This window comes from Theobroma umbraticum, unplaced genomic scaffold (genome assembly GCF_002168275.2).
Source record: "Theobroma umbraticum cultivar Fairchild unplaced genomic scaffold, ASM216827v3 scaffold_459.0, whole genome shotgun sequence".
NCBI lineage: Eukaryota > Viridiplantae > Streptophyta > Magnoliopsida > Malvales > Malvaceae > Theobroma > Theobroma umbraticum.
This window is the reverse complement of record NW_018397286.1, coordinates 445,558-457,682: the sequence shown is the minus strand read 5'-3', so window position 1 is coordinate 457,682 and position 12,125 is coordinate 445,558. Positions and strand designations below refer to the sequence as shown.

Below are 12,125 nucleotides of genomic sequence, written 5' to 3'. Positions count from 1 at the left end.
TAAATTATATTTCAAACCTTTAACAAGCAATGCATGACTAATTTGAGCTTGAGAATTTTTACTAACAGTTCCTATACCATGAATTCTACCTTTCGAGTCATCTCCAAACGATACAATACCTCCCTTTTTCTTGTCTAGTTGAGCAAACAACATTTTATTTCCTGTAATGTGTCTTGAATAGCCACTGTCCATGTACCATGGTTGCTTCTCCTTCAGTTGAGCTCTTGTACTTATGTCTTCTTAGTAAGGCTCAAACTGCAAGACAGATTTTTAGTTTTTCTTAACAAGTACCCCTACCTTGATAGGTCCTTAAAGGTTAGTTACTACATAGGATCCTTTTGGAAGCCAAATCCTTTTTGTTTTCTATGTGCTTCTTTTTCTATAACAATTATAAGATAAATGACTAAGTTTATCACAAATATAACATCTAGAAGAGACATTATTAGAATTTTTCTTAAAGTATGCGTTTCTTCTTGATGTTTTTTTTCTCATACTCTTAAAAGTAGCATTTTCATCAATAACTTTTTGCAAAACTTCAATTCTATTTTCTAATTCTAATATTAGAATTTCATAATCTGTTTTTGAATGTTCAATTTCAGTTTGAAGAAAATTTCTTTGTCAAAAACAGATCAGAAATCATGTTTTATCTTTTCTAAATCATTCTTAAGAGATAAAGTCTTTCTTTTTAAAGCCTTGTATTTTGAAGCAAGTTTTTCAAACTTATCATAAAGACATTCAATAGAAATATCACAAGGAGTAAAACATACCTTGGATTCATCATCTCTTGCCATCAGACATAAATTTTTTCTTTCTTCCACTTTCTCTTTTTCAATATCTGAGCTTGAAACATTACTGTCAAACCAGGTTGCAGCCATCATTGCCTTCTTCGATTTTTTATTTTTCTTGGGAGTTTTTTCCTTCAGCAAAGGGCATTCTGAGTTGAAGTGTCTAAGCTTCTTGCATTCAAAGCATATAACCTCTTCCTTCTTGTTGGACTCATTTTTATTTTTGGTTTTCCATGAAGAATCTTGATCTCTTGTGTACTCTTTCTTAGCCAATCTCTTGTCTATTTGTCTCATAAGTTTTTTGAAACTTCTTACTCCCATAGCTAAGTCTTCATCATCATTACATGATAAATTATTTAATCCTTCTTCAAGAATACTTACTTTTAAGGAAATGTTTTTCTTCTTTTCTTTTGCTTCTCTCTTGTCTTCTTCTTCCTCTTCTTGAAGTTCCAACTCATGAGTAAGAAGAGATCCACAAATTTCATCAAGAGTGATGACATTTAAGTCCTTAACTTCAAAAATAGCAATTACTTTTGGCTTTCAATTTTTAGATAGGCTTCTAAGAAGCCTTTTGATAATTTCATATTTAGGAATTGGTTTGCCTAGCTAATTGAGTTTATTAATGATGTTAGTGAACTTATCGAGCATACTAGTGATATCTTCACCATGTTCCATTTTAAACATCTCATAGTTGTAAGTTAAGAGAGCTATTTTGGACTCCTTAACTTGAGAAGTCCCTTCATGAATAATTTTAAGTTTGTCCCACACTTGTTTAGTTGTGGTACAGTTTGATACTTTGTTAAACTCATTGGAAGTTAAGGCATAATGTAAAGTATTTATTACCTTAAAGTTTGTCTGAACCTTTTTGGTTTCAGCTTCAATCCATTCAGCCCTTGGCTTAAGAATTATTTCTTTTGTCATTCCATTTATGGTCAAGGGAATGAATGGTCCATCAGTGATGATATCCCACATTTCATAATCTATTGCCCTTATATAAATTGACATTCTAGTGCTCCAATAAGGGTAGTTCGAACCATCAAACAAAGGGGATCTATTTGTGAACTGTCTTTCAGTAACTATAGATTTTTTAAGAGCCATTTGGATCTCCCTTAGGATGTTAAGCCTTAAGAATGAGGGATAGGCTCTTATATCACTTGTTGGTCCTAAATAAATGTGTTAGAGGGGGGTGAATAGCACTTGGATTGACTTTTAATTGAGAGCAAGTTAAAGAACAATAATGAGAAGCTAAATGCAAGATGAAAAAATGATTTAACAAACAATGAAATGAAAAAAAAAACACGGCAGACAATACACAAAGATTTATTGTGGTTTGGTCAAAGACCTACATCCACTACCTTAATTGTTCAACCAAGGATTTTTCAAACTAAATCACTATAAACGGAGAAATTTTCAAGCTTTCACTAAGCTTTTAAAATGGCTTTTCACAAGCTCATCCACAACTTTTAATAATGGTTTTTCTCAGGATCAACTAAACCTAAAACTAAATTTTCTAGGCTAAGTTAGAAACTACACACTCAATCAAGCTAACCCAAGCTTGATCAATCCCCTTAGAGTGACTCACACACTTTAAGTAATTAAAAAGAGTAAAAATAAAAGAGTACCTATGATCACTAACCTGATCTAAATGGTATAAAGTCTTAATTCTATTACGAGGATTGGAGCGAAGTATAGAAAGTATGGAGAGAGTTTTTCCTATTTTGAGCTCCTTTTAATCTTGGAAGCCTTCAAAAACTAATTCATTACCGTTGGGAGTGTCTTATATACTTGGAAAATCAAGTTTAATGGATGTTTGACAGATTTAGACTGTTAGAAATAATTTGGAGACAATTCTAGCCGTTAATCTATCTTATAGCATTCAAATTCAAATTTTCAAATAGAATGCTCTTAGTCGACTAACTTGCTTCTTAGTCGATTAAGTCGTTTTTGTCTTCTGATCCTAACTTCAGACAATGAGCTCTTAGTCGACTAATAATGCTTCTTAGTCGATTAACTCGTCTTTGTCTCTATAACCAGTTTCTGGTAGTAAACTCTCAGTTGACTAACAACGTCTCTTGATCGATTAATTATTCTCTGTCTCACAATCTGCTTGAACCAACCAACTTCACTTTTGAATTTTATCTAACTAACTCCTTTAGTTATCTGACTAAAAAGCTTCTATTTTGTGGCTCAATTGTAGATCTTTATTCTTATGAGTTTTGATATTTGCTTTTGAGTGTGTCCTACCCATTTAAGTAGTAAAGTTAGACATAAATGAGTGGAAATGTCTTATTATCATAAAAAACTACTGGACAAATAGTTTATTAGGGCTTGCCCACCTTTTTAGTTAAAAATATGTTGTCTAAAATCTACTTAGCTTAAATAGAATAAAATAAATATATTAAGGAAAGATTACATTATGTGTTTTTTTAGATCAGGAAAATATAGGTAAAAATATATAATGCTGTAAATGAAAGATAGATAAATATTTAATTATAAAATAATAGATTTAGTGAGATAGAATATATGTATATATAGAAAGCAAATGAAAGTCTAATCTAAGTAACAATAATAGTAGATTTAAGCTTTTAAAAAAATATAAATATATGAGCACTACAAGAACATAGATTTTTTCCGACAGAAAAAATTTTGTGGGAAATTTCTAACGGATTTCTAACAGAATCCTAACAAAAATTGTTGTGATTTTTTTTATAGATTTCCAATGGATTTCCAATGAAAATATTGTATTGGAGATTTTTTTAGTGCCAAAAAAAATTGTCCTACCAAATTTTTTTACGAAATTTCCAACAGATTTTCGTTGGAATTTTTCAATGGAAAATTATCAGTTAGAAATTTGTTTGAAAGTTTAAGGACCCAAAAAAAATTTAAAGCCTGCTAAAGTTTCTAACAAAATTTTTCATTGGAAAAAGCTATACCAACGGAAATTTTCCAACAGAACATTCAATTGGAAAATTCTGTTGGTAACACTATTTTTAAAATTTTTTAACTTAAAATATTTTAAACTTTTTATCAATTTTATTAATCCTTTATAAAAATAGATATTAATAAAAGTAAATATATACATATTAAAGTTTATAATATTTAAAAATTTAAATATGTTTTCCTTTACTTATTATTTTACATTTTTGAAAACTTTATTGAATCATAAATTATAAATTAATAGTTCTAAATTCATTAATTTTATAACATTAAAAAATTGATAAAAAGAACAAAATAAATTTTTTAATTTTATAAAACTACATGATAAGATATAATAATAAATTAAACAAAAAACAATAATACTTTATATACGTTTTAATATTAATTACTTAATATGTATATGAATTAAGAAGATAGATATATAATAAACTTATTAATATAATATATTTAAAATATATAAGTTTATTATATCTATGTATACAAATTAGAATCATAGCTATATATATATATATATATATAAACCTATATTATTAACAAAAACAATATAACTTATTGTATTAATATGAAACTACAAGTTATATTCTTTAATTGATATAACTTTATAAGTTAATATAGATATGTATGTATATGAGATATTAAAATATCCTACATATATATATTAATATGTTTTATATGTAAGCTTATAGTAAATTTTATTTATATGAATACAGTTATTAATTTTATCAGTATTATCATACTTTTTATAAAATTATATTGATAATTAATTATACAAACTTTGTAATATATATCAAATTATAACATATAATTTGTGTCATTTATATATATAATAAATTAAATAATATAATATTATGTTTTACATTGATTAATATATAAAAAATTAATTATTAATAAAATTTCAAATATTTAAATTTGTGTTACTATAAAGACTCAAACTTGTGTCTAGATGAAAAATAAATTAAACTTTAACCAAATCTACCACCCATTCAAACTAATTTTAAAATTTCCCAACCTCAAAAAAACCAAACCCATATAACTCAAATACAAATCCTTAACCGTGTGTGTGGCTCACTTTCCCCAAATCTCTTTACTTTGTTTCCCTTTTTTATGCTGAGACCAAAGGGTGAAACCTATTTGTTGGCTCACTTATCACTTTTTTAAAATTGTTTTGTTTCGCTACCTTTGCTGCGAATCACCGTTTGCTATGTTGTTTTTGAAGGATCTCTATTTTGCTCCCTATCAATATTTGCACTTCCTCTATACAGATGCTCAACAAAGTCATCAAATAGAAGGTGGTGGTCCACAGGCCCCAAGATCAGCTTTGCCCATTAGTGTAGATTCTCTTACTAACCTTTTAAGAGTAACATCTATGAATATTGACAAGGATTTGCTACATACTATTCTTGTTGTTTCATATGCAAAGGAGCTTGACCAAATTTTGTCAAGGTTAGTTATTGCTTCTTGAATCTCTTACTAAATTTGTAGTCATCAAAGTAACTAGGAAGAACAAGCGAAGTTATAGATCTATTTCATGTAGGATATTGTGTCTTGATTCTATGATTCCCTTTGCGTGGTTTCCATTCTCTTTCTTTTTTTTCTGCGAAAATCTGCTAAGATTTTGTTGGATCTTGTTTTTTGAGTTTTGAAATTTTTGAACCAACTGCGCAAGTTTGGTTGTTTGATTGGTATGGCGGCAGGGCGAGTTGATTTTCCCAGGAGAGGTGGTGTTGGGAAGTTGAATCGGGGTCTTGCTCATGGTGCTCTCGATAAAAATGGTGTTGAGAAATGATTTTCGTTTTTGGCTTTTGAACATTCTTCCCACTTCCATCTGCTCTATCTCTCAGCATTCCCATTATCTCTCTCCACATCATCATCTCTCGACACAACAAATTTCTTAATTAAAGCCATTAGAAAGATAGTGATGAGCTTTCTTGTCTGAACCATAACCAATGTTGGGCATCAAAGTGCATCTCTTGAACTTTCTTCTTGCATTGGAATCAATACCCTTTAATCTACACCAGTTTATCTTGACGCAGATTTTGCGATAGCTCTGAGGTCTCTTGAACTTCTTGACTCTCTTCTTCACAATCTTTTTACTTAGAAGCAGCACCACCATTTCTTTTCATCCTTCTTCTTTTTCTTCTTCTTCTTCTTACCTCTAGAAAATACAGGTTTAGGATGGCCAGAGCCACCCTTTGAATCTTCCTAATTCCTATCTTTTTTTAAGACAAAATTTTTACTTTTTGTTCTTCAACTTAATGAGTTGAAAATCACCGATTCATTGTCAGTAGCTTTCAAACAGATATTGAGACATCAATTGGCCAACATGCATTTGTTGACTTGAACATTTTTTATTAAGAATCAAAGAAAGTGGGTGAGACTTTAAAAAAAATATAAAACTAATAGAAAAGACCCACCTTTTTTACTGCCACAAATTATGATGCTTTAGCTTCCCTTACTTAATAGCACCGTGAGCAAAAGGTTTGCAAAGCCACCAAAATAGGATAAGGAGGGGGTATTTAAAAGCTGAATCCCTAACGTCCTCACATTTTTTTAAACTTATCCTTAATCACATTATTATTTAATTTGAATTGTTTTGTTCTCATCTCAACATGAAATTCTTAACCCATGCATCCACATGGATTCCAACTATACCTACACATTAAAAATTCATTGCGTGCACATCTACACATGACTTAATAATCTATTAAAATAAATTTAATTGACCCTACTGTTTAATTACCATACATTTGTTTAAACTTCATGATTTCTATTATTGATTTACTTTATATATCATAAGTTACTATTTAATTACCCTGGAAAAGAAACTACTGCTTGAATAAGCTATTAGTATAAAAATTCATAATTTCATTTTTGCCAATTAAGAGTGGCAAAGGGATATATAAATTAGAACAAAAACATAGAGCTCCCTTCACTCCTGGCTCTTCTTTCCAGATTACCTTCGTTCTCTTATCATGGATCCTTACAAGGTACTGAGCACCAAGTGTTTATTTTTTTTTAAGCTTCAATTTTACTCCAATTTCTTTTTTTTTGAAGCAACAGCTGTCCATACATCTTTATATTTAAGGAATCCACTAAGATATTATTATTTACCACATTAGATAATTACAGCACTGTAACAAACTATAAGCCCCATGTTACCAAAATATACTGCACAATTAGTTGCTTGCATCTATTATTTTTCTTCTTATTCGAGCAGTTTTTTAATGCAGTATTGTCCCTTAAGTGCATTAATTCTCCATTATGGGGCTTCATTATAACAATAACTCATCATTGTCAGGGCAAGAGGTAATCATATAATTCTTGGTGTGCCTATATCATGTTCATTCATGGTAGAAGTTTCATTGAAGTAAGGTAACGTTAATAAATGTGCAGATTCATTCAACTTGTTGGTTAACAATGGTGCAGTTGTTGGTCAACTGTGAATATTCTATTCATTTTGAAAATATTCCATAGTCTAGAACAAGTTCATCTGATGTAGCAAGCTCTTTTCTTCTTCTTTTAATTCTCCTAAACTGTGAGTGCTTTGCTTATTTGATTCCTTATTGTCTAACTAACTTTTATACATAACAAGATTGTAGTGCAGCAATTAGCAATTTCCATGAAAATATGAAGTCTAACATTAAAAATATTGCTTTCTTTTCTCATGTAAATCTCTTTTAGCATAAAGCTAGATAAGTTTTCTGGTTAAATCACTTTCTGGGCTTTTGTTCTTTCATCTCTGCATCTTCTACTACTATTGTCAACATCTTCCAACACTCTCTATCACTATCACTCAGCGCAGGTACTTTTTACCCCTCACCCTATTATTTTTTTCCACAAATAGTGAGAGTTTATTGATTATTTACCTTCTTAAATTGCTGGAGTCTTTTATTATTATTATTATTATTATTGTTAATTCTTTTGCTTTTGAGGTTGTGTAGATTGAATAATAATATTGTCTTTCCTTCTGTATTGCATTTTTCACACATAAGAAAGGACAACAACATTACATCAAATCTAAAATTCGTAACCAAACTAACTGATCACAACCACTTGAATTAACTTTAGCATAATTGGTTTAAGGCTAATTGGATTTCATATTCAATTAATCTTTATACCGTTTCCAACCGATTCATGGTTCTTTTAGCCATGATCGAAGAGATGCAGTAGAGCCAAAGTATTTCTCGATGATAAGCAGGAAGACTTGAGACTTTTAAGTTTCATATTCATATTTTATCATAAATGAATTTAATTTAACTTTATATTAATTTTATTTAATTTTTTATTAGTTTCTTCATTGGATATACTATTTGACATACAATGAGAATTTATTTGAATTGTGTTAGTTAAATTTGATAAAGCAAATAACAATAAGCAGATCTCTTTGCAAAATCATGTATAAATACAAGAGAATGAATTATTTAAAGTGAGCAAGTCATGACATTAATTGGTCACTTCCCTTAAAGCTGCTTTAAATTGAAGAAGATATAAATCAAATAAAATATGAAACCAATTAAAAATTATATATAATTTTTAAAAAATTTATTATTTACTTTTTTAAAAAATTTACTATTTACTTTTGTATCTAAATATTTTTATTTTTTAAGAATAAATAATAAAAATATCAAAAGTCCTTACCTTTAAAAAAGTTGGAAATCCTTTCCTATTTTCTTTTTCATTTTTCAATCATAAAAAAGTAATCATGGCTTGGGGTCCAATTCATAGTGCTTATTTTTTATCCAAAAAGAAAAGCAAAAGAGTTTTGGACATATGTTTCCCTCTACAAGTACAAGTTTTTTAGACTTTCCTCTGTTTATATGTGAATGCTTTTCATATAGAAGGTTTCTGGGCATTCTGTACATTTAATTGGTTTATACCAGATCATTGTTCATTTCATTTGTCAGTCACTTGGTTTTATAGGATTTTGTACTCATGGCTACATAGAATAACTGGTGAATATGAATTTATCTACTCGTTAATGAAGTTACACTTTTATAGCGTTTTGTTTTTTTTATTCTTGTATGAATCATTTTTACTATCTTGACATGTTATTATTTTATTAAATTTATATTTAAAATGTTTAACTTAGTTTTTTATAACGGAATGTAGTTGTTAACAATTTTTATTGTAAACAAGAATAGAAATTACTCTTAACTGTTATATTCTATGACACTTAGGATTACAAAATGACTGGAGATCGATCTTGGATGTATCACCGCTTAACTTCTGATGGATTCATTAGAGATGAATTTATAAATAGAGTTAACGAATTCATTAGTTTTGCACATTCTAACTCTACATTTATGTGGGAGAATTAGATGCCCTTGCTCTCGATGTAGTAAAAACAAGTTTCTAAATTTCGATAAGGTGATAGAGCATATCCTTCAAAAAGGTTTTATTAGTGCTTACACAATTTGGAGTTTACATAGGGAACATGATGTTGGCCAATCATTAACAAGTAGAGATAGAGTTGAACCATATGCTATCAATGGGGAACATGGGGAATATGGAGAACCTACATATGAAGAGGAAATAAAAAATCCATATACTAGAATGGTTAGGGATGTTATGGGTTCAGAAGTTGCTTTCAATTATAGTCATGATAATGAGTCAAGGTTTGTGGAAGAAGATTCAAATCCAAATGCAACTAGCTTTTACTCTTTGTTAAGTAATGCAGAGGAACCTTTGTGGTCAAGTTGCACAAAGCACACAACGCTTTTAGCTGTGTCGCAACTTTTAAATGTTAAGTCAGAGTTTCAATTTGAGTGAATCATGTTTTGATCGGCTGTTGGAGATAATAAAGAATATGTTGCCATCAGATAAAAGTTTACCTACTGACTTCTATAGAATGAAAAATAAGGTAGCAAAACTTGGATTGGGATATATCAAAATTCATGCTTGCAAAAACAATTGCATCTTGTTTTATAAAGAAACTGCTGATTTGGAACATTGTATGATATGTGGGCATCCTCAGTATAAATTGAGAAAATCAAGTGTGAAAAGGCAGAAGAAAATACCTTATAAGATTTTGCGTTACTTGCCACTTATACCAAGGCTTCAAAGGCTTTACGTGTCAAGCAAAACTATTGAACATATGACATGGCATGCACAAAACCAAAATGATAATGGAGTCCTTAAACACCCTATTGATGGTGAGGTTTGGCAACACCTCAACCGCACACATGAAGTATTTGCAATGGAACCTCGAAATGTCAGACTAGGGTCATGCGCTGACAGTTTCAATCCTTTTGGACTGACTGCGAAACCTTATTCTGTTTGGCCAGTAATGCTCTATGTGTACAATTTACCTTCATGGATATGTATGAAACAATAATATATATTTTTTAATATGGTCATTCTGGGGAAGAAAAATCCAAGTCAAAACATAGATGTTTTCTTGAGGCCTTTGATAGATGAGTTGAAAGTATTGTGGACCAAGGGTGTTGTCACGTATGATGCATATAGGAAACAAAATTTTTATATGAGGGCAACATTATTATGGACAATTAATAATTTTCCTGCTTACGGTATGTTGTCAGGGTAGAGTACTCATGGACTATTATCATGTCCCTATTGCATGGAACGTTTTAAGTATTTCATATTGGATCATGGTAGGAAACCTTGTTTTTTTTATTGTCATCAGCAATTCTTGCAATCTAATCATCCTTTTAAGAGGCAGAGAGACAAATTTATTAAAAAAAGAGTTGAGCATGACTTACCCTTTACTCGATTATCAAGTGAAGAAATATTGTCACGTTTGAATTCACTTCCTCATATCCCATTTTGAACAAAATATGGTGAGCAGAAGATTTCAGTTATGGTGTAAGTCACAATTTGGTGAAAAATAGTATATGTTGGGATCTACCTTATTGGCATATGCTTCTTATTCATCACAATCTAGATGTGATGCATATTGAATGTAATGTTTTGAGAATAAATTCAACACAATGATGGATGTTAAGGAAAAGACGAAAGACACTTTCAAGGCACAACAAGATTTAAAGGTGTATTGCAAATAGCTAGAATTGGAATTGGTGGAAAATAATGGAAAACTTTTCAAGCTTAAGGCTTCGTACACCTTAAATAAGGAGGAAATAAAAAATGTTTGTGCTTGGGTGAAACAATTGAGATTACTTGATGGCTTTACATCAAACATATATTGATGTGCTAATGAGATTGATTGCAAATTTTATGAGATGAAAAGTCATGATTGTCATGTTTTTTTGCAACAATTGCTCCCAATTGTTTTTCGTGATATGGTGCCTCACTCAATTTGGGATGCAATTACTAAGACATCTCACTCTTTTATAGATTTATGCTTAATTGAAATACCTATAGATCATATGAAAGCTTTGGAAGGAAAAATACTTAAAACTATATGCAAACTAGAAAAGATCTTTCCTCCCAGTTTCTTTGACTCTATAGTGCATTTGCTGATTCATTTACCTTACGAGGCAAAGGTTGGTGGACCTGTCTAGTATCGATGGATGTATCCATTTAAGAGGTATTATAATTGTTATTTGTTTTCAAATAGTTTATTACAAGAGTTTAAGGTACTTATTGAGTTTGATGAATGTTCTGATTTTTAGGTTTTTGCAACATTTAAAGAAGAAAGTTAAAAATTGAGCCTTGGTTGAAGGATCTATATGTGAGGCTTATATGATTAAGAAAATCTCCTCATTTTGCTCATGGTATTTTGAACCTACTATGCGAACAAGATTAAATCGAGTGCCATGTAATGATGATGGGGGAGATGTGGACTTTCTTAGTCGTCTTTTAATTTTCACTCATCTTGATCGAGCTTTTGGTCCATTAAATAAATCTTGATTTTTAGATGAGGATGAGTTTGATGCTGCTGAGCTATATGTTTTAATGCATTGTGACGAGATGCTTCCATATTAAGTACCATTCTACCATTAACTCAAATGATTGATCATAAGAATGAACTTAATTCAAAAATTATGGATATGATGATAGGTGAAGGGAGATGTTATACATATTTCAGAAGATGAATTGGAGAAAGTACGTGATGCAAGATTCGTGAAATGGTTTAAAAATTATGTAAATTTATGTAAATTAGAAGTGAACTTTTAATAACATTGAGGCATTAATTATGTAATTAATAATTTTTGGTCTTGTATTTCATGTTCGTAGATTGCTAAATGTAAGGATGAAATTGACCCACGTATACTTGAAATCTCTCATGGTCCAGGACGTATGATAAGGCGTTACAAAGGATATTTTGTATATGGTTTCAAGTTTCACACCCTAGATTACGGACAAAATCGTAAGACAATGAATAATGGGGTTTACATAAAAGGGAGTTTTACAATGATTATAAGTGTGACTTTTATATTATTTTAACGAATATAATTGAGTTAGAGTATTTTGACATCGAAAACA

At 30.1% G+C, this 12,125-nt stretch overlaps 1 protein-coding gene and 1 pseudogene across 1 annotated transcript; one reads left to right on the top strand and one right to left on the bottom strand.

The window, feature by feature from the left end:
• Positions 1-1,391: 1,391 nt before the first annotated feature.
• On the bottom strand, positions 1,392-1,883 carry LOC149526237 (uncharacterized). Its single transcript, XM_089785650.1, has one exon. The coding sequence runs from the start codon at positions 1,881-1,883 to the stop codon at positions 1,392-1,394; it is 492 nt and encodes a 163-aa protein (XP_089641776.1).
• An 8,745-nt stretch (positions 1,884-10,628) lies between these two features.
• Positions 10,629-11,624, top strand: LOC149526236 (uncharacterized; annotated as a pseudogene).
• Positions 11,625-12,125: the final 501 nt, after the last annotated feature.